Raw genomic sequence first — 23,589 nt, 5'->3', positions numbered from 1 at the left:
ATTGTACAATATGTAACCACACATAGTAACGACATGATATGGTATAAAATGTATGTCCCATAAGCTAAGTAATGATTCAGGGCAACTGAGATACAATGCTGCACAAGCATCTACAAGTACAGTCTTACTCCCCACAGCTATTTTATATGGAGTAATAGAGCTATTAATTACAAAAACAATTCCTTTTTTTTAAATACTAGTTTATTAATAATATTTTGTTGGTCAGTCAGCTTCTTAATAATTATAGACTATTCTTTTCATACTTTGAGTTCTTATCAGAATTGTTCATCTCTGTCACTCCAGAGGTGTTAAAATTACATTACATTATTGGCATTTGGCAGACGCTCTTATCCAGAGCGACGTACAACAAAGTGCATACCCATAACCAGGGATAAGTGCGCTGAAAGACCCTAGAGGGAAGTACAATTTCAACTGCTACCTGTACAACAAAGATAAGGACCAGGGCCTATCTTTTTTTTTTTTAACAAACAAATAAACAAACAAACAACAAAGCAAAAGTGACCAAACTTAACTATCCAAATACTGCTTACCTAGCCAACTAAAAATACCGAAACACAACGTAAATCACAAAGACAACAATTAAGGTTCACAGGGAGGTAGGGAGGGATGGGGAGAGGTGCTGCTTGAAGAGGTGCGTCTTCAGTTTGCGCTTGAAGGTGGGGAGAGATTCTACAGTTGCTGATAAAATGCTGATAGGGTTGGCTTCTAAAGGCACACTTTGCCCTGTATCTCTGGAAACCTCAGATAACATCTTTATTGGTCCTGTAAAATGTTTATTCAATGATACTACTGATAATAAATGTATAAGAGCAATATTTCTGAAGGATTTAGAAACAGTTTCAGCTTGCATCTCATTTTGGCCTCGGTCTTTTCCCCGTGTGCAGTGGGACACAGTCTGGTCTTTAAGTGATAAATACTTGAATACTTATTAACTAATAAAGTGAAGGTGTCCTATTAAATGATGTATAGATGTTATCCTGTAAAGAGATCTATAGCAACATACCGCATTGATGTTGACCCACTTCGTAGTTTCTGCGAGCTTAACACTGAAACTATAACTCATTTGTTTTGTGAATGCATTTTCTCCAAATTATCTGAGCACACGTCAAACCTCTAAGTGGATAGGCCACAGCGGCAGAAGTCCAATAAATACCTAATATCGAATAAAGTGCTCACTGAGTATTTAATAAACTTTTCAATTATTTTATCAAAGTTGTATATACATACTTGTAAATTTTCCATCCAGAAACCATTTTTTAAACGTATTCAGCAAATATGTTGAACAAAATCTTTTACTTATTAGTATTATTATTTTTTTATATGATGTTATTTTCCTTTGATGTAACATTTTTATGCCACATTTGTACATTACATACATGATGTACATACACTGAACTATACTTCTGTTCTCAACCTGCTCCAATTAAAAAAATGAAAAGGGAAACGCTGTTTTTATGCTTTGGCTTTCAGACGTTGTGACGCATTCTGAGTTGTGAACCGTGTTTCTAGGCCCCGTCTCCCCTCCCCCCTCCGTTTAATATTAACCACCTGGATCTCAGCCCAACAGGTGCTTTTCGGCGTTTGAAAAGTGGCTCAATGTTGTCCCGTTTTGGCAGTCCTCCAAGATCGTACGGGGGTCTGTGATGAGTAAGCAGGACCCAGGACCCAGACGGACACGTGAGTCTGAGCGATAGCCAATAGGGGGGTGACTAATACCAGAGAAGAAGAGGTGGCTAAACAGAGCCACAGACAGCAGAACACTCTCAAAACAGACGGGTTAAAAACAAGACAACACAGATGAGTTAAAAACAAGACATTACACGTGTTAAAAACAAGACAACACAGATGAGTTAAAAACAAGACATTACACGTGTTAAAAATAAGACGACACTGATGTGTTAAAAACAAGACATAGACTAACTATCTATGTCTAGTTAAGAGCAACACATTCTGTGTTACTTTCAACACAACTGTTAAAAAGTCTCCCTTTGCAACATAAAGATGTGTTTGAAATGAACACAAACACAAACAGCGTGTAGTTTATAAACATTTCTGAGAGTGGAGATGTCCAATGTGAGGGCCCGATAAGCTGGACCTGAGCAACAGCCAATCTGGGAGAGGGGCTGTAAAAGCAAGCTGGCACACAGCCAATAGGAAAGACTCAGCAGTAAGCCGAATCTGAGAGACAGCCAATCAGAGAAGCAACAGAGGGGCAAGTCCGGGGAAGGGATGGTAAGGTGGGAGGCAGCTAACTCAGGAGAGGTCAAAACAAAAGAGGTCGATTGAGGACATAATGCTAAATAAGACATATTATTATTAAGCAAGCCAAGGGAAAAAGGGCAGCCTGTAGCGTAGTGGTTAAGTGTAAATGTAATGTAAAAAACCAAACGCTTTAATTCGAATTCTTATTAGCAGATTTAGGCTGGCAATAGGGCCAGAATAATAATAATACATTTTATTTAAAGCGTCTTTCACGTCACCCAAGGACACTGTACAGTAGTGGCAAGTGGCAGTCATAAAACAACATATAGTTGGCTGCTTACCTAACAAATTGAGATACAGCATGTGACATACTTGTCTTGACTTGTCTTGATGCATGCCATAGAAATAACAAGTTAATGCATGTTCTAATCCACCACAAAAACAAACAAACAATATGTATATATATATATATAAAGTTGCAATAATGTTTCACACACCATAGCAAACCATGCCACTGTGATTTCTGGCTGTGGTTCAGGACAGCGTTTAAGCTGCTTTTGTTTGTTTCTCCCCTTCCTCCGTCTCTGACCTCCTTCAATGGCTGCCCCGAAGATGGAAATGGCAAATGTCTGCATTTATATAGCGCCTTTATCCAAAGCGCTGAACTATTCATGCTTCTCGTTCACCCATTCATACACACACTCACGTGCAAGGCACCAACCAGCTCGTCAGGAGCATTTGGGGGGTTAGGTGTTTCGGTCAGGGACACTTCAACACACCCAGGGCGGAAACGAACTGGCAACCCTCCGACAGCCAGACGACTGCTCTTACCTCCTGAGTCCAGTGTCGCCCCTATACAGATTGCTCTGCCTCTTCATAATAGAACTGCCCTCACAACTCAAACATTTAAATCACACCTAGAGACCCACCTTTTTTTTTTTTACTGGCTTTTGGAGAATAAGCTGTCATGTCTTTGTTGTCTTCCGTTTTTAAATTATGTACTTTTTTTAACTTCTTTTTTACACTGTACAGCACTTTGGTCAACTTCTGGTTGTTTTTAAATGTCCTATATAAATAAATTTGACTTGACGTAACCTCTGTCCACCAGGACGGAGGTCCTCAGGCCAGCGTATCTGTTATTTTAACAGTAAAGTGTCACAGAGATAAATAATCTGCTCCGCAAGGCAAAACCGGCCAATAACTCAACAAACGAAACGTCCACCAAGGCATATTTACAAAATGACAACCTGCATTAAACCCCCCAGGTCAGTTAATGATCTACAGTTATTTGGTCTAAACCATACAAAAATATCAGGAGAAAACAGAGGCCAACACTTCCTGCTCATTCAGCGGGACTGTTTGTCACGAGGGTTTGTCGGGTAGATACGGAGCACTTTCACTGTTTATAAAGCAGATTCTCCGGGCAATTAACTCTGGGAAGACTGACCAAGCACTTCTGACTGCCTTCTCTTTCTCTCTCTCTCTCTCTCTCTCTCTGTCTGTCTCTCTCTCAGATTAAGGTTGAGGGTTCACACTAGGATGCCAGGTTTAGTCCTCATTTTAAGCTAATGGCATCAAGGTATTTTTCCCTCCAGTTGATTTTGACCTAATTTTGACCTCCAGTTGATTTTGACCTAATTTTGACCACCTAGTAAATGGGCTACAACTTGATAGTTGACAGTTGTGTATTGTGCCACAATAGATGCACAATACATTTTGTGTGTGTGTGTGTGCGCGTGTGTGTGTAACCGTGTTTGTGTGTACAGTACATGCAACCTTTACACTGAATTACCATTTTGTACCACCGGGTAAAATTTGGAGTACTGACTTCATAAACACATCAAATTGGTCCATGTCCCAGATTTGGGAGGGTTACGGGTTTTTCTGAGTGCAAATATCTTTCTATAAGCTTCTGTAATCCTGCCCCGGTTTCATCATAGCAGAGTTTGTACATTGTGCGCTGATCACCAGACTAGACTAGTCTGCCATCTGCTGGCCAAGTGTAACTGCACCATTTGCCTTAAAAAACTCAGACTTGTTCATTTAGCTGGGATCTCTGAGAATTTCAGACAAATATTTCAGCAGGTTCCCAAAGACTAAAGTGAATTTCACGTTTCACAAACGTCTGACAAAGCACAAAAAAAGGTAAAAGATGTACAGTACTGTGCTTAGACCCTAGTCTTTATTATATATATGTTTTTTTTGTGTGTGGGTTAGTAGAAAATAACACATTTGAGATTTCCAAATATTCATTTTCCAAAAGATTTAATTTTTACAGAGACATTCTTTTATTTAATTTAAAAAGTAACATATTGTTATAAGCAATTGACTACTGTTTACATAAAACCTTGGTCAAGGCTGTCTGAGATCAGAAACAAGGAGCCAACCAAAGTCTGCAGAAGGACTGTGGCAAGTTCTCCAGCATGCTTGGAACAACCTCCCTGCTGATTGTCTTATAGAACCGCAGGACAGCGTTGGCTATCTCAGAGAAGTGATGCAGCTTTAATTACGAAGGGTGGTCACAAAAAATATTGATTTGATTCAGTTTTTAACTATTCCGTCAAATTATTAAAATGTAAAGTAAAATGTATAGTACGTTTATTTAGGACCTTTGATTGAATTATTTTTGGAAGAATCGTATCTGTACAGAATGTTATGCAGGTGCCTAAGATTTTCCCTGTGTAATTAAATGCGGGTATTTTTCATGAAAAAGAAAAACACATGAAACCGTGGTATGATAAACTCAGTTAATTTTGTTAGAAGATATTTATTTCAAAAGCTGTCCAAGACAACAGACCGTTCCATTTTGAAAATTTAGGGAAAAAAAAACAAAAACCCAAAAGGTTCCTCAATAAAGCAGGCATTTAGGCAGTTCAAATGTTTATTTAGGTACTTAAAACTCTGATAAATGCTAATGACAAGTACTTGATAACTGTTAGATGCCAAATGCTGAAGCACAAATTCTCTCTAAAAACACCCTTTTTCCTGAGAAAAAACATCTGGAATGCAACGTATACATATAATAAATTAAACTGTCAAAAAGATAATCCAGAACACAGTACACTTTTTTAAATACACAAAGCTGTATATTAAACTGGCATGTAGTATGACAAGTGAAGTTATACCAGATTACAACATTATACTACTTATATTATGTGCCAACTTCTTTAAAGACAAATTTCTAATGGGATGGCGGGGGTTTCAATGCTAATCAAACATCGGTTTGTAGGGTTTTGCCTTCTGAAGTTTGCAATGTGTTAGAGATCAGGAGCTTCGGTTAGATCCAAATAATAGTGTAACAGTAAACCCTTGGCTGACAGTTTGTGAGATTTGGTTTGGAAAATACCATTCTCAGATATGCTCGTTGTCAAGCACACATACTTGGCTTCTTTTTTCTGTAAGACTTTTTTTTGTTTTTACGGAAAAAGCTTTGAACAGCGACGGTAAAACAATATTTGTGCCCCATCTGAGAATGCACAACAGCAACAATGACAACAATTAATGCAATAGAACCAAACTCCTATACTGTACAGTAAAGTTTCAACAGTTCTCAAAAACTTGTGGTCTGAGAACCTATTCTGTCGGTTTAAAATGGTAGAACATTCAACTTTGAATTCTCTGAATTCATATTTTGGTGAATTTGTTCCGGATTATCCTGAATTCTTGCTTAAAGATAACATTTCCCGACCAATTCCCGACCAATTCTGCAAATACTGTCCGGTTTTCTGTGATGTTGATTCATCTCCTGTAATATCAGAAACCTTTTACTTGAACTACATGGTATAACGCAGAAGCAGCACTGTCATAAGCGTGACATAACACCTGTTACAACTGACGTGCAATCAAGATGGCAAACGTTAGCCAACATATTCAAACTTTTTCTGTTCGCCACAAACGTTCGCTAACGGTTTGAAAAGGTGGCCAGAGAGAATGAAAGTTGACAATTATTTGGCTGTTCTAATACACGATAATCTATGTAATAATGTGGTCTTACCTTCAAAAATAGATCTCAGGTAAGCAACGAACCAGCTAGCTAGCTTGCTAGACCTAGGTCTCATCAATTTGTAATAAAAGGCGTTGGTGGCGACCTAAATGGAATGTTCATTTAAAATCGTTCAACAGCAACTGTTTGCTGCTAACGTAGTCTGCCGCTAACGTTCGCCGTCTTGAACATACGTCCGGTGAGGACAACGCGCCACTGCTTGCGATGTGACATGATGTAACCTGCAGTCACTTGGTAACACCCGTTTTGAAATCTGCTGTGTAAAATTCACTGCATACATTATAATGGTGATATTACGCTGTAATAGACGGCGATGACATTGTCATTATTATCCTACGCAGTTTTACTGTAGGCATGCTTCACGGAAAACAGTTCAAGTCAAGTGTCACTGAAATATGTGGCATGTTTCTGTGATGTAGTACAACAATGATTTTTTTTTTTCTGAATATCTCTGTCTATGCAGAGGACAGCACTGAATTAAGAAAACCCAAATGAGCACTTGAAACAGTGTGGCACTGTCAGCCAGTAAAGACAGGTACAGTATTGGTATATTACCAGTACATACACTGGTATGCAAGGACAGGCGTATATTACAGGCATCTGCGTCTGAATGACAGTCCGTGAAAGAGAAACATGGAACAGATGAAACTTAATTTAGAACCGTAACCTTCCAGATGCTGGTGGTTTGCGTGTGAAATGATTTTTAGTGAAGATGAAAAAAACAAAAACAAAACACAAAACAATAGGTTTTAAGTAAAAAATATACATCTCCCATCTCTTTGTTTTAATAAAATATCATTATTTATTGTGTTCATTTAAAAAAAAAAAAAAATTGGTTGAAATCACAATGATTTTGATTTGGAGTGCACAAGTGGACGCTACTGCATAGACAGAATGTACATAGATTAACAGGCAGCTACACTTGGGGTGCTCCATGTTAAAATCGGCACGCTTATCGGTCATGAAACTCACATACGCAGGACAGATGTCAGCTTAACCCTTTAAGGTGTGAGGCCACAAAAATGCCATTAGAATGTTCATAACTGAGCATTCTAACGCTGATGTCACAATCACTACTGGTAATGGAAGTGAATGGAGTTCTAGAACACTGACTTAAGAATGTTGAAGAAAAAAATGATTCCAAAAAGCCCTGCTCTTCAAAGGGTTAAAAATGCGCCTTCCCAGTTTGAGTCTCACAAGCCCTTAATATGATGTCACAACTCAGAATACAGCACTTGTAGGATTTGACGATGAAATGCCATTGGCTTGCATCTGAATGAGTGGGAGAGCCAACCAATCACAGACATCGGTGCTGATCACCTGTCTGTACACTAGTGTCCGTTTCCCACGGTAAGCCTAAATCAGACCAATGAGAGGAGACGGTAGATGTGTCGAATTGAGGGTCTATGGCAGGAAAGCATGGGACTGCAGATTTACTTTTTCATTGTTTCAGATTTTTTCAAATATTTCTCCCAATCTGATGGCCAATTGTACCCTGTCTATCGTGTTTTTGAGGAAACGCCGCCACAACCCTGTCCCACGGCAGCCGGAATGAGATCGACACGCCTTCTCCAAGCCGTGCCGCGCCATGCAAAACATCCAAGTGGATTTAAAAAAGTTACCAAACGCGACTCGGACTAAGACTCCACCACTGGGAGAGCGCTCGTGAGATCTGGTTCGATCTGATCTGCGAGACGACCAAACTTCTGTCTTTTTTGCATTAAACGCGACGCACACTTCTGACCCGAGACTGGGCTCATGGCGGACAGTGACTGGGACCCGCCCGTCTGACCGGGACTGGGACATCCCACCGCCATTTCTGCAGCGGCTCTTCCAGCGCTCTCCTGACTGCCATTACAGACAGGTCCATCCACAGACTGATTACTACCCAAGATGGCGGCTTCTGGGCCCACCAGGAGGGCTGAGACACGGCGCTCTCCTGATTTGAGCAAAAAAAAAATAATAGAACCAAAACAAACAAACAAAAAAAAAGCTGCTTCTTTAAAAACTGATCATTAAAAAAAAAGAAAAAAAAGAGAATCTATTTTCTGAAGCTTTTGAACCGTCGGCTCACGTGAAGCGAACGCTCACGTCCCCGCTGGCATGGAACCGGCCACCCGTAAAAACACGGATATCATCGTCATCCACACCCCCAAGCGACTGGGAATGCTCGGAAAACAGAGGGGCTGAGCCCCTCCCCCTTTCCCCCTGTAGCCCCGCCCAGGCGCTCTGGCCACGCCTCCCGTCTCCGCGGAGACCCCTCAGGGCTGCACCAGCCAGCTGTTGGCGTCCTCCAGGTCGTCCTCCGGCTCCTGGCCCTCGTCCTCGTCCTCCTCGGCCAGGGGCTCCTGCGTTTTCAGGGCCAAGTTCAGCAGGAAGTTGGGCTGGTGCGTGGGCCGGGAGACGGACTTGAGGCCGATCTTCCGCTTGGTGAGGTGGAACTGGTCGCGGATGAAGTTGTAGAAGTCGTACTCGTAGCGCATGCGCTGGTACAGCACGTGCAGGGCCTCCAGCGAGGGCGTCTGCTTCCGCACCGTCCCCGTCATGTTCCCCATCTTACGGTAATCTGCAGGGGGGATAGAATATTGTTGTACTCTAGCCGCCAACTGTGGTATGCTAGTTTGAAAGTTGATTGTACTCTTCAAGGGTTCAGAATTTCTGTATGTTTACACTAGGACGCGGTAACTGTATTGTCCTCTCAGGTCCACTTTTGCACTTGTTCTTGTGATTGATTTGCACTTTGTTGTACTTCGCTCTGGATAAGAGCGTCTGCTAAATGCCACGTAATGTAATGTAATGTAATGTAATGTAATGGGGAGGGACAGGAAAACGCCTCCGTAGTAGAATGTGGCGCAGCGCTAGCTACTCAACTCCACGTCCTGCGGGGCCGCAGTGTCCGCAGGCATTCGCTCCTACCGTGCGCTACACCGCCTGATTTTCACTCATTACTTTACCTGCTTGGGTCAGATCATAAGCTAACTGGTGAAATCAGGCGGTGTAGCGCTACGTTAGACGCGAACGCCTGCAGACACTGCGGCCCCACAGGACGTGGAGTTGAGTAGCGCAGCGGATACCGCAGGACGTGGAGTTGAGTAGCCCTGATGTAGGTCATACCACCATGGATGGCATCTTAGTGACAGTCTATTCTGGTAAAACCACAGGAATGCCACTGTACACCTGAAGGAGACTACAACGGTTGGCTCACCAGTATGTTGCAAGGATTTAATTCAAGACAAGGCACTACTGTGGTACTCAATTTGTTTCAGCTGTAAAACTTAATTGCATGTATAAAAATGAACAATGTGTCTTAATTTACTTCATAATTAACCAGAAAATTGTTATTCAACAAATCGTGTCTCCAGATGTACAGTTTAATTCAATGCAGAAAAATAAAAAATAGAGAGTATAATTTAAACTGCAGAAGTCTCTGTGGATATGAGCATGGGCCTAAATGGCCTAAAATACCAAGGCCTAAATGTGATCACGTGGCGTTCGACACGCAAGCTAGGAGCCTCTACAGCCACGCTACTCAACTCCAGGTCCCGGGGACCACAGTGTCTCCTGGTATTTGCGCTAGCCATGTACTACACCTACACTACACCTGATTTCACTAATGACCTCACTTCCTGAAGCAAGCGGGTAAAAGAATCGGTGAAATCTGGTGGTGTAGTACATCCTACAGTCACAGACCCCAAACCTCTCTCAGAGCCCACACCTCTCACAAGACCCCGGAGCGGGGAAGGCCAGGAGAGCAGGTCTGCGCTCCGTGTCTCTGGATCAGCTCCTGTGGATCACCGCTGGCCGACACAGAGCTCCACACCCCTGGGTCACCGCGAGGTCACAGCTCCCTCTAGTGAGCGCAGACCGAAACGCGTGGCTAAAATAAGATCCACATGTGTGTGGAGGACACATCCTGCCACGGAGTAGCTCTCCCAGCAACACTACTGAAAACTTGGAATTAGAAACGACTTCGACGAAACCAAAGAACGAGTCGGAACGTGTAATAATACACAGAGTTTGAGTCCAGAGAAATCCCAACCCATATTGATAAACGGATTACTTCTCGGCGATGATTAATAATACACACACACGGCTCACACGGAGGCCCTAAACAGGAGACCTTCTTTTGCAGATTAAGTCACCACATCACCGGGAGTGACCCCTGGTTTCGTTAAGCCCAGTGTGGTCAGGGGAGAGAGAGAGAGGATTTAATATTTTCCCACAGTCTTAGGGTCACATGACGACCTTCAACAAAATACCAAGTTTCCAAGTACTACCACACAAAAACAATAACATGACCAATGATTGTTTTGCACGAATCATTGGTTTTGTTACTAGTTGTTCATGTGCTAAAAGGTGTGTACAGGATAAAGGTCTCAGTAAACCATGCCCTACACCAGGACTCACTCAAAAAAAAAGTGATTCAGTATCTCTCTCTCTCTTTTTGTCTCCCTCTCTCCATCTCCCTCTCTCTGGCCCGCCCTCTCTCCATCTCTCTCCCTGTCTCTCTCTCAGACCACAGTGAAAGTCCCGAAATGTGAGATCATGGACCATCATGTCAAAGAAGGAAACATAGTTTCCTTGTGTAAAAAAAAAAGCTGATTCTTTGTAAATAACGTTTTCTATAAGACAGGAGTACCACAGGGGCGTGTGGAGCTGGGGGGATTGGTTTCGGGGGAGGCACACCTGGGCTCTTGTAGATGCTGAGCACGTCGGAGAAGAAGTGCGGCAGCAGCCTCTCCAGTAGCAGGAGCACGTCCTCCAGCTCCTCCAGAACCCCCACCAGGAGGAAGTTCTCCAGAACGTTCTGCTTGGCCCGCTCCAGTGCCCACAGGCCCGGCTCCCTGTGCCAGAGACACCGAGCGCGACGTCAGCGACCGGCCGAACGCTCCGACCCGTTCACAGAGCCTCCGTTTTATTTTCATTTTAATTTAAAATGTTTTACTCGGGACAGTGCACATTAATCAACATTTTCAGTTTTGACATCAATGTGGAATGTTAACTAATGACCTAAAGTGTGACCTGTGAGTCTTACTGTAAATTGTGACCTGTGAGTCTTACTGTAATGTGTGACCCGTGAGTCTTACTGTAATGTGTGACCCGTGAGTCTTACTGTAAATTGTGACCTGTGAGTCTTACTGTAAAGTGTGACCCGTGAGTCTTACTGTAATGTGTGACCTGTGAGTCTTACTGTAATGTGTGACCTGTGAGTCTTACTGTAATGTGTGACCCGTGAGTCTTACTGTAATGTGTGACCCGTGAGTCTTACTGTAATGTGTGACCCGTGAGTCTTACTGTAATGTGTGACCAGTGAGTCTTACTGTAATGTGTGACCTGTGAGTCTTACTGTAAAGTGTGACCCGTGAGTCTTACTGTAATCTGTGACCCGTGAGTCTTACTGTAAAGTGTGACCCGTGAGTCTTACTGTACCTGCACTGGGGATGCTGCCCACAGAAATAGGGGATGATGTAGAAGAGGCGGGGGTTGGAGCATTCTGGGTAATTCTCGAGGATGCACACATTAATATCCTGCGAGAGAAACAGGAAGAGGTTTGAGACGGACCGTGACACACAACCCTGGGGGGGCGTAAAACAGGACGGAAGTCCTGGGAGGGTGACACATAACGCCTACAGCAATATTGACATTCGTACACCTGACTTCACGTCCTTTAACACCGCAGTTACGACACAATTCCACGTTTTTCTTCCCCCAGAAATGCCGCAGTGAGCCAGGCTGCTACCAAGAGACGAAGCCCAGCTGAGCGGTGGCTAAGGGAGTAGAGGAACAGCTCTGAAGCCTGTTTTACGATTTCTGCTTTCTGTTCGATTACTCTTTCCTTCACTATTTTCTCACAAACAGACCGTGCTGAAGTTTGTTTCAGATGTTCTATAAACAAAGCACGGAGACTGCAAACAGTCCCCGTATAAGACACAGGCTTTTTGTTGAAGTTATATTACACAGATGCAGTTTGCTTCACGAACTATAATGGAGAACAGCACCGTTTCTCGACAACGTGAGACCCAACAGAAAGTTCAGCACTCTCCAGTTACATTTAGACGTGTTTGTTTAAACAATCTTAGATCAATAGAGTTGGCATTGGAAAACTGTTTATCTTACTTCAATCTGAAGAAAACCACAGGATTAATTTTCATGAAAATTATTGCAATAAGGATTGTTGTTTAGACCAGTCATCATGAAACTGCTAGCTTATATCTTCCGGGAGGGATCATTCCAGTGGCTAGAAGACCAACGACCTAACGCCAAATAATGTCAACGGCTTCATAACCTGAAATCAGTGTCTGCATGGTCTTGCACACTGATGCCACTAGGGGGCAGATCTGAACCACGTTTCGCCCCCTCCTAAGGTAGGCGAAAGGCGCCTCTTATCTTTTGGTCATCTTCCAAGAAAAGGTGCTGAAACACAAAACTACATCCAGTGATGTGGAAAAATAAACAACACTTTAAATTCTGATCCAGAGATTGGGAGCTGGGGCGATATCGGTCATCTTCATCTGCAAGGTGAAAAAGACTCCAGTGACCTCAGACACAACGAGCTCCTGGATCATAAGCAGCGTATCGTGATGGAACTGAGCTTGTTCTTTCATTTCCTCTCTGTTTGAAGTAATGCTTAACGAGGCATCAGTCAACAGAAGTGACTACGGCCAATTAAAATCACTGTCATACCGACCAATCACAGTCCAGCAAGTCTGATTAAATTTATCTTCTGTGCCTTAAATCCAAGCCTTTACACTGAAGATAATTTAAAGTACTAGCAATTCCAATATACAGTCACAAAATGCCTATAAAATACTTTACGATTAGGCAGACCTGCACACCAGCTTGTTAATGGAAATACCTAATCAGCCAATCATGTGGCATAAAAGCATGCAGACATGGTCAAGAGGTTCAGTTCAAACATCAGAATGGGGGAAGAAATTATCTAAATGACTTTTACCGTGGAGTGCTTGTTGGTGCCAGACAGGGTGGTTTGAGTAACACTCTGGTACTTTCATGCACAACAGTCTCAGAGTTTACAGAGAATGGTGTGGAAAAAAACACCCAATGATGGGCAATTCCGTGACGAAAACACCTTCTTAACGAGAGAGGTCAGAGGAGAAGGGCCACACTGAAGCTGACAGGAAGGTGACAGTAACTCACATAACCACGTGTTACAACAGTGCTATGCAGAGGGGCATCCCTGAACACACAACACGTCAAACCTCGAAGTGGATGGGCTACAGCAGCAGAAGTAAGACCAATATGTCTAAAAAAAAAGAAGTCTAATAAGTACCTATTAAAGTGCTCACTGAGTGTACATATACACAGCAACCACCTGGAAATGGTAGCTCAGTACCGACCCTCTCCCGAAATAGACCCCCAGATTGTCTAGGGGCCAATATGTGTAAGGGAGAGGAGGGCATTGGCCTCTACTGAGAAAAAGGAATTGGAAACAGACAACTTGGATTACCCACTCACACCAACTGCTGAGTTCCTAAAGATTTTTTCCTAAAGATTTTGTAGTGAAGCAGCAGGCATTTATTAGCAGGTAAAAAAAACCCCACAATCTCAGTTCTTATAATTAAAAGATAATCCAGCTATAGCAGTGATTAGCATACCATCAAAATTAATGGCATTGCTTCTATATACAAGCAAGATTACCCATGATCCCGAAAAGCCTCTAATGCCAAACATGATGGTTAAATTTGTAGTGGACGTAATCCCTGCCAGTACTGATTACAATGCTGGTAAAGGAAAAAACATTCATTCTAAGTAAACAGGGAATATTAGTCTCAGCCTCAATTGGTAGCATGTACTTCCACAAGCTATTTATAAAAAATAAAAGAAAAAGGATTTGATTGGCCGCCAGGTCCTCCAATCAAGCCAGCCGGGAGGTCAGACAGAGGTCTGCAGGGAGCTGTGGCCAAGGAATATGAGATCAACCCTTTTTCTGGGCTCATTAACCTTTGATCAGGCGTTTTTTTCTCAAACTTCCAAGCGTTCTAGACCTCCATGGCTTTCAATTACCAGCAGTGATTGTGACATCAGCATTAGAATTAGTTCCGGTAAGAACATTCTAATCACACAAGAACATTCTAAGCACATATTTGTGATGTCACTGTCGACGCGTTAAAAGCGCCGTAACTCGGCTGAACTGCAGCAGCGACGAACGATAAAACGCATCTTACAGCAGGAGGCAGCAACAATAAAAAGCTGAGACAACAGCTGCGTCGTAAAAAAAAAAAATCAAACGTTTAATAAAACGTAGAGTTGGCGGGCTTCGCCGGCGACGTGTCAGATCTTCAAAATGGCCACTGGTCCCGGTCCAAGGGAGGGCGCAACACCCCATAAACCCTGAACGCGAAACGTTTCCCCAAGCCTGTTTTACACGCAACCGAAGATTCACGGTAAAGAAATAGTGGCGTGTTTATTTCGGCCGAGCTGCTCGCCGATACGGGCCAGCGTGTCGGGTCTTTTCTGGGAAGCGGCCGTTCGTCATGTTTAACGGCCATGGCTGGTCTGCCACCCAAAGGTTAAGCAAAGCTGAGGGACCTCGAGGCCCCGGCCAGGAGCCTCCTGGCCAATAAAACCCCCCTGACCCCTGCCCCCCCACCGGACCGTGGGGTGTGGAGACAGGGGTGCGGGGCACCCCGTAATCCAAAACGAGGCTTCCATGGCAACCCGTGCCTCTCCACCAGACATTAATGTGTCTGAGTTTAAAACGACGCCCTGAGGCCCTCTCTCTTCATGGAACCTACATCCTGGAGGAGATGGGGACCAACTTCATGCCTCTGCCCAATAATGTGACCCCCAAATACTATCATGTTGTATTTGGTGGTATTAGTAGTTGCCCCCCCCCCCAACCCAGAAAAAACAAAACAGAAAATGTTGTCCCCTCGAAATTTGAAATGAGATCTACCTACTTGCCTTCCTTTGACAGCAAGGCATGAACTCGTAAACATATCTATCTGCCTCATTGCCAAATCAGTGCCCCCTAGCCAGCGCTCCAGTGTTAAATATCAACGCTCGAAACTCCCTCCTCCGCTCCCTACGGACAATGGCTTTTGCTGAACTGCGAGTTCGTTCGCCCGCACGTTGCATTATTGACCCCAGAAGGGAGCAGTAGTGAAAAGAATCCATCCCACGGGAATACCGACGGGAATACGGCGGAAACAAAGACCACGGAGGTGCATTTCACACATTCCTCTCAACAAAAAAATAAAGTGATGTAACTGCGCCGTGAATGTGAAACTGTTCCCACACAGAGCAGATGACAAACTCTGACAACTGAAATACAGACGATCTGAAACCGTCAACCAGGACCAGACCTGGGTCAAATACGTAACCGTTCTGGACTCAAATACTTGACTGTGCTCCATTGACCTTGCCTGGCGCAGCTGAGCCAACCCAGAGGACCAGACAGCAGGGTTTGAGAGTAGTTCATTGGTTCCAATACACCAGACAAGCTCAGTAAAGGATACAGAAGTATCTGAAACCAAAACGGAACCAAACCAAACCAAAAATCTGACCCAGGTCTGACCCGGACATAACCGAATGGTGAGGAAGATGGGACAGAGGAGACGGGCACAGGGGAACATCTACAGTGGGAGGCTCTGGTCAAATCGCCCGTCTGCATTCAGTCTGACTTTTCAAGCTTCTCAATCGCCACAGCGACTACTAAAGCCGCCAATATTCTCCCCACCGTTCCAGAATAACCGCATCTGTTTTTTTAGAGGTTTTTTTTTTTTTTTCTTCTTTCTTCCAGGCCCTGGAACCTTACGATGACATCAACACCTTTGATCCAGATGTAATTTTTGATCAATTAAGATAATAATAGAAAAACAATGTGCAAATGTGACAGCTATTTTCCGACAAAAAAACACAACCCAACCACGTGTAGAACTTTGGCCGAGCATCTGAAGGAGCAGTGCTTCACGGAATCCAGGGCAGTCCTCCCGTCGTGGAATAACAAGTCTAATACGGAAGCTTCTCACATGCCCAAAAGATTAAAACCGCTGGCCAGACTGTACCTGGCTGAAGTCGTAAGGTCAGCGATAGGACCCTCCAGACCTGGGTCAAAGATTCAAAGATTCAGTTTTGGATTCAAATACTTTTCTGTGCTCGACTGATCTCGCCCGGTGCAACTGAGCCAACCAAGAGGACCCCAGAAGGCAGGGTTTGCACTTTCTGAGAGTATTTCATAGGTTCCAATGCAGACAATCCAGACAAGTTCAGCGAAGTGTAGAAAACTACTTGAATCCAAAAACGATTACGTAATTGACCCAGGCCAGGAACCCTCCACCTCCTCCTCCTCCTCCTCCTCCTCCCCCATTAAGGCATCCTCTCCCTGCCCCTCCCGGCAGTTGGAAGGAGACTTCTTCTCGCGCTCTGGACCGTGATTCCGGCGCATTCTCAGGGCGCGTGTGTGAGCGCCGTTGGCAGCTCTGACCCGCACCCCCCCCGGCCCCCCCCGGTCGCCACGGCCGCAGGTACGAGGAGAAAATCGGGCGCAGCTATGAAAACAGGGCCCGGCGCAGAGCCTCCGAGTGCCAGGAGCGTCTGCTTCACTTCAGTCCAGCAGCCGATGGGCCGGCTGCCACCACCATTCGCAATTTCCTGAAACTGTCCTACGCCCCACCCCGCCGCCCCCAGTCCCCCTCTCCCTCTCTCTCTCTCTCTGCTCTCTCTCTCCCTCTCTCTCTGCGGCGTAATGGCCAGAATCCAGAGTCACCGGCTAACATGGGTCCAGGACACCAGCGCCGCCTGCCAGCCTAATACCGAAGCTATGAGTCACAGTATGACACACAGGCAGATGTTTGACTGAGAAAAAAGGTAAAAAAAAAGGAGGCAATGGAAAGTGTAACGGGCCAGAGTATCACCTTACTAACTGACTAACGCACCTGGAAGAGATCAGCCAACTCCCAGCTACCAGAAAATGTTTCTCACAATTTAGTTGCCATGTAGTGGCAACGTTATAACGTTCAAAACAAAACATTGCGAGGACATTTTGTGTTAGCCGGTGCTAACTGCAGGTTGTTATCGAGCTGTTGCCGTGTAGTGACAATGTTGTGACATTGACAAGACACTCCACTAACCTAGTGAGGGCATTTTGTCTTGCCTGGTTGGGGGCAGTGGGGGGATGATAACCGCCTCTGTTTGGGGGATAGACTACCCCCCGCCCCGATACAGCAGGCACCTCCTGGCCCTGCAGTGAAGTCAGGTTCACGTGCTTCATATTTAACTAACTCCCCTCACATGCTCAACCCCCTGGGCCCGTTCCGAGAACCTCATTACACAGAATCTCATTCCACCAAAAAAACCCACACTCACTCTGAGCCTGTGAGCGTGTGTGTGTGTGCGCGTGCGCGCGTGTGTATGTCCACGTGCATGGGTGTGTGTGTGTGTCTACGTGTGTATGTTTGTGTGTAGGTCTATGCGTGTGTGTGTGCATGTGCATGTGCATGTGTGTGTGTGGATGTGTGCGCATGCCTGTCTGTGCGTGTGTGTGTGTGTATGTGTGTGTGTAGGTCTATGCGTGTGTGTGTGCATGTGCATGTGCGTGTGTGGATGTGTGCGCATGCCTGTCTGTGCGTGTGTGCGTGCACGCGAATGCCTGTGTGTGTGCATGTGCGCACATGTGCGTGCCTGTCTATGTGTGTCTGTGTGTGTGTGTATGTTTGTGTATGCAAGCCTGCGTGTTTGTGTATGCGTGCCTGTCTGTGTGCGTGCCTGTCCGTGTGCGCGTGTGTGCGCGTGCGTGATGCGGAATTCCAGAAGCCAGCCAATGAGCAGGGTTAAGCCCAGCTCCAAACGAGTTATAATGATTTACAGAAGAGGCCACCCAAAAACTATGCGAGGAGGCCTTCCCTTCACACAGTCTTATCTGAACATACCGCGACCAACACTTCAGCCTGCAGGCAGTCCAAATTACAGGGTAGCCAGCAGCTTTATAAACCTGAAAGGTACAGCACGGTAAACAACACTTTCAGACAGAGAGGCTAAGGTCCCACTATCCTGTAATAGAGTACGACGGCGTACCCATACCATAGACCTGAGCCTGGCAGGCTAAAGATGCTACTCTCTGTCAGTTCCATCCATAGTGGAAGCTGCCTTCGCTGAAGTCGGTTTGAATTGGCAAATTGCGTTCGAGAAGTGACAGAAGAATCCCAGGGTGTGAAGAAGAGAGGATCTTCTGTTCATCTTAAACCCTGATGGAGGAATGCCTCCTCCTATGCATTTAATGTCAAATGTAATGAATTATAACGTTAATCCTCTGCTGCACGTCTGGGCCAAACAACACCCCTTTGCTATTTCACATCAGTGTAAATTAAGAAAGGTATATATAAGATTTTATAAGATATAAGGTATACATAGAGAGATTTTGATAAATTAAATGAGATTTCGGCATAAAATGAAATGTAAATAAAAAGTGAAGACTCACTAGATATCTCTCGTCATCCTTCATCCCAGGAGTTCGGATCAGGTGGTTCTGCTCCCCTCTCCAGTCCCCGAAGCGTCGGAAGAAGTAGTTGGACAGAAAACGGTTTATCGGGTCTCTGATGATGTTTATGTACACTGGCTGCTCTATCCTAAACCTGCCGGTTAAAAGAAAATAAAGAAATAGTTGTGCTTCATCGTTGCCACTTTATTCCATCAGGAGAAGAAATGTGATAGCGGTTAGCTAAGCGTTTGCCGCCCGTCACATGAAAACGAATCTGATTTCGCGCAGACGTTAAACGCATTGAAGTAAGTTGTTTACGGCGGAATTAAACCCACCGTGTAAAGTTGAGAAAGTGCACGTGGCGGGTGTAAAGGAACGGCTGGGGAATGTTGCTAATGTTTCGCATCAGGTCCACCTGGAAAACAGAAACACAAAGACCCAATCAAATCAGCGCTGAGAAAATACACTTCACAAAAAACAACAAATAGGCCAACGGCAAGAAAAAAGACCTTGCATCCCTGAAAGCAAGCTTAATGGAATATCTAAAACTTCAGCTTCCAGACTGAATCGTTTTCGTATTTTGACTGGCTGACATTTTTCTTACTTCATGAAATCAAATGAGTAATTATCAGGGGAAAGTTGAGTGCACCCCCTGTAGGCAGGAGGTCCATTACTGAACACCTATTGCAGCCTGGAGGCCCAGGCTTACTGCAGAAGGCCCCAGGTTTTCATCACTTCCATTCGAGTTATGGCGAGACATGAGAGTTTTAAAAGCCACTTCAAGTTTGAAGGGGAAAGCAGAAAATAAGACGGTGTTCATCATAATGGAGCCAGATTTTTATACGGCTCTGTTTTTGTCAAGAACAAGTGGAGTGTGCAGCTGAAGGGAGCCCAGCGCCACAGAAACTAATGAAGCTGCCACATCCCTGGTGCTTTGTCAGCCCCTCGTGTGGAAAAAAAACTTAGGTCATTTCAAAACACCATCATTACATTAACGTGTCTTAATGAAGTCATGCTGAGTCCTAGTTATGCTAGATAAAGCCCACACGTTCTATCCTGCTGTTTCACCCATCAAAAACTTTTTTTTTCTTTAAATAAAATTATAATTAAAAAAAAGTTTCCACCAGCACAAATACTCAAAAGATGAACCACAAAAACAAGATGGCGTCATGGTACAGGCACAGAGAGGAGAGCCAAGCAGGGAGTAAAACAGTGGGAGGGTAACATTCCAGTCCTGGGGATCTCCTTCTGTTTTTATGTTCTACTATGAGGTGCCAACAGCCTATTATTTGGAAAGTACTTCTCCAAAAATACTCAGGAGACTCCTCAGCCCTCCACCGAGTTTCCACTACAGAAGCCCCACCGTCACTTCTTCCTGCCTTTTAAACCCAAGTACACGACACCAGGAATCCACTTTGCCACCGTCTCCCCGGCAGGGTTATTTTGAACCCCCTGGTAACAGTGGTTCGGTTGTAGTCCGGTCGGGGAAAACACTCGTGAGTGTGTCTTTCACACTTGACTGATCCTATCCATGGGCTGGCTGGAGATCGGGCCAGGCTGAGGCGATCTTGCAGGGATACCCCCGGTCCTCCCGGGGGGAGGATTCTGGAGAAAGGGGCTCTTATGAACCGGACCCAACCCTGCTGTAAATAAACATAGTGAAATAGCAGAGTTTTCTTTTCCACTGCTTCCCAAGACCCAAGTCTCCACCGCTTTTTCCGGCGACAAGGAACAATTTTTTTACAATTTTCCGAGTTTACCTCGTCCCCCGTTTCCTAAAATTGGTTCGGGGTTTTCTAGCTTTTCATCGCCCTCTCAGAAACGTACTCTGTCCAGAATGTATTCGAAAAGTATCCTGACAAATGCATTTTGATTCATGTGATATGTTTGATTGACAGATGTAGGTGGACACACCTTTGTTTCCTTGAGTTCAGGTTAGGGACATTGAGTTATGGTCCTATATCACTGCTGAATACGGCCATGGTCTTCAATGCATAACTTACAGAACTCAAGCATATCAAAAACGGGTTAAATACTGCAACATCTGTACACAAGCACACACTGCGAAACAAATTCTGAACATTTGAAACGACTTCGGTTTGCGGGAGGTATCCGTAGAAGACTGGGCGCGTTTAAAAAAACGCGCAAATTCCTGAAAGTGAATTCAGCCAAAGCATCGAGCGGCTCGCACCACAAAAGCATGAGCGTGTTCATTCACCCGTGCCATAATATGGCTTTATTTTTGCCAGTTGCAGGAAGGATGTGGTTTTCCAACAGCTGGTTTTCAGATGCTGTTCAGGTCTACGCGGCTTAAGGGCTTACTGCACACCCATAACTGCATCACACAGAAAAATAACTACGGCGACGTTCAGCTTCATTTGAGCTTCTCGGGAAGGATGAGAGTGAGGAATCGCGAATCCCCAAATTAACGGAGGTACCACGCGCTCGTCGAGCACTGCCTCACATGATCCAGTCACAGTGCTTTGTTTTCCTCTACGATTGGCTCGGATGAACGAGTACTTCACAGCATGTTATATAACATGATAAAGAATTAATGAAGCTTTTGGGAATAATTCCCATAACAACACCATCATACATATCCAAAAAGTTGTCTATTCTTACATGGGCTTGAATTTTTTATGTAGGTAGGAACCGATAAAAATGACCTTGTTTCACATCTATAAAAAATTCATTTAAAATAGTTAACTTCAACATAAAATAAAAAAAAAAAAAGATTCAGGAATCAAAAGCAGCATCTTGTCACGCTAACAAGTTTAGCCTCAGCTGAACCTGAAGCACTGCAGTAACAGCAGTGCAGTGTGCGAACGGCTAGGCTAACGTGCCAGCAAGCGAACAGGATCGCCTCAAGACCCGTCGCCAGAACAAGTATCCGTGCGCAGGTTTGTCCTCGGTGACATTTACACACGTATTTATCTTGCAGGCATTACAAGCAAACTCTTGTGGAAGTGCAATGAAAAGTACTGGCAGCCGTCAGGTCTTAAAATGCGGGACTCTGTAAACATGCAGAGGTGCTTATGACATCACCGGCGTTCCCGACAGGAACGGTAACCGTTCCTCGGTATTCCGGCCTGATCCAGTAAATTTCCATTCCGCTTGGACTCTGCCGGTCCCCTCCACCCCCCCGAACCCCCCTCCCCACCCCTCCCTGCTCGGGCCCCGCTGATCCAATTAGCCTATCGTTTACACCCAGGACAGCCTAATGAAATTAGGATGCAGAGGGCATTCTTCCTCATGTAAAGAAGGGGGACAGAGAGAGAGAGGGTTTGGGGATGGGGGGGCGGTCTTTTTTCAGCTGTCTGCCCTCTTAATCCCAGTTGTGGGTGGGGTGCTGAAATTCCTGGAATACCCAACCCCCCCCCCCCCTCCCCCAGCTTCCTCATTGCTACTATCATGACAGAGTGCTCTGACGGATTTGGGGGGCCAACAGGGACGGATTTGGGCCCCCCCCCCCCGACCCTCACCCCATCCCAGACTTCCTAACAAAAGCGGGGCGCATATGAGGGGCGGGTAAAGCCTACCACAAACCAATTTCTTCTTCTCTCCATGGACCCTGAGCCTGCTGTCAGTAGTGCCAATTGGGGTCGTCGCTGAGGAAACAAGAGGTCGCACGCCCAGCTCCCCCTGCCCCCCTTAACCGGAGTATAATCCCAGGAGCCCATACATCTATTACACAGACACCCGCCTGAAGCCAAGCAGCAGCTCTATAAATACCAGGAGCTGTAGACCCCCCCCCGCCTCCCCTGGAGATCCATCCCACCTGTGGTGCTTCAGCTGAAAACCGCCGGCCCGTAGCAGGAGTTTAGACGACCGGAGACACTTCTCTCTTATCGCGCCGATTACGAGCGGCAGCGCTTGTGCCTTCATCTTCACGCCGTAGCTCCTTCGTCGTGTCTCGTAATTGTGTCTCACTTCGTTCGTCATCATGTCTGGTAACTGTGCCTGACGTCGAGTTTTTACGGTCTGCCGTGACTTTACTGATTTCGCCGACTACGCTCAGCGTGGGAACCGGACTCGTTCACGGCCGCTTTATAAGTTGTGGCTTATCTGACCTCTGCTCTGTTGTTGTTCCAGCGACCTTCAGTTACCGTACGTCACGACACACAGGAGCATCTGCAATATAATGTGCAAGTAGAAACGTAACAGCTCGACCGCCTATTAAAGGCGAACAATGTCTCCCGTTACAGTTTTACAGGCCTTCCGAAGCCCTTCATTCGCACTCGTGTTCAGAAGAAGAAACATTTCATCTGACCTATAAACCCCTATGGTCCATGGACAGACTGTTCACCACTGCCCAAGTGTTGAAATTGCTCTGGAAACGAAGCGAAAGAGCGCCTGGGAACAACGGAAGAAGCAGACGCACGGTTTCACAGAAGCCTACTCAAGAGGAACCCGACAAGAGTCAAGAGCAATTACTTTTATCCCTCACAACCGTTTCCTGGAGTTTTGGCCGCTGCTAGTTTCATGTTAAAATTATTTCTATGTTTGTTGTTCTACGTGACATCTACGCCCACGAGGAAATGCGATGTAGAAAGTGGCAGGTTTCTATGCGGAGAGGAAGGATGCAGCTGTCCGTGTGATAGGTCAGGCAGAAATAAAAACATGTCTCTTAATTCATTCGGCCGTACGTACAACCGAACAGCCTGTACACAAGAGGCCATCAGCCCTAGTAGCTGCAGCTGCTTTTCCCAGTTTCCCCCAAACCGCAAACACAGCATAAGCAGCTAAACCCTGACGGCCTTTTTCAAGATTAGACTAAGTTAAAATGCTTAAAGTGTAGCGCAATGAAACACAAATTAGCCAGTTCCGTGGTTTTGAACAACCAAAAGAAAATATTTTTCTTTCATTATCTTAACCCGTTTAAATATTTGTGTTGAGAGCATCTGCGATGAGTAATGTTTAATCT

The 23,589-nt window shown here is 45.0% G+C and overlaps 1 protein-coding gene across 2 annotated transcripts in view; it reads right to left on the bottom strand.

The window, feature by feature from the left end:
- Positions 1 to 4,956: 4,956 nt before the first annotated feature.
- Positions 4,957 to 23,589, bottom strand: part of usta (uronyl 2-sulfotransferase a) — a 79,597-nt gene continuing 60,964 nt past the window's right edge. For both annotated transcript variants that reach the window (XM_061242361.1, XM_061242362.1), the window contains 5 exons: positions 19,001 to 19,080; positions 18,666 to 18,819; positions 11,657 to 11,754; positions 10,913 to 11,070; positions 4,957 to 8,792 (listed from right to left, as the gene is read on the bottom strand). In XM_061242361.1, coding sequence (XP_061098345.1) covers positions 8,488 to 8,792; positions 10,913 to 11,070; positions 11,657 to 11,754; positions 18,666 to 18,819; positions 19,001 to 19,080 — 795 coding nt within the window. In that variant the 3' untranslated portion in view covers positions 4,957 to 8,487. The remainder of the gene's footprint in view (positions 8,793 to 10,912; positions 11,071 to 11,656; positions 11,755 to 18,665; positions 18,820 to 19,000; positions 19,081 to 23,589) is intronic.

This window comes from Conger conger, chromosome 5 (assembly GCF_963514075.1).
Source record: "Conger conger chromosome 5, fConCon1.1, whole genome shotgun sequence".
NCBI lineage: Eukaryota > Metazoa > Chordata > Actinopteri > Anguilliformes > Congridae > Conger > Conger conger.
The sequence above is the reverse complement of the archived record's forward strand: the minus strand, read 5'-3'. Positions and strand labels throughout refer to the sequence as shown.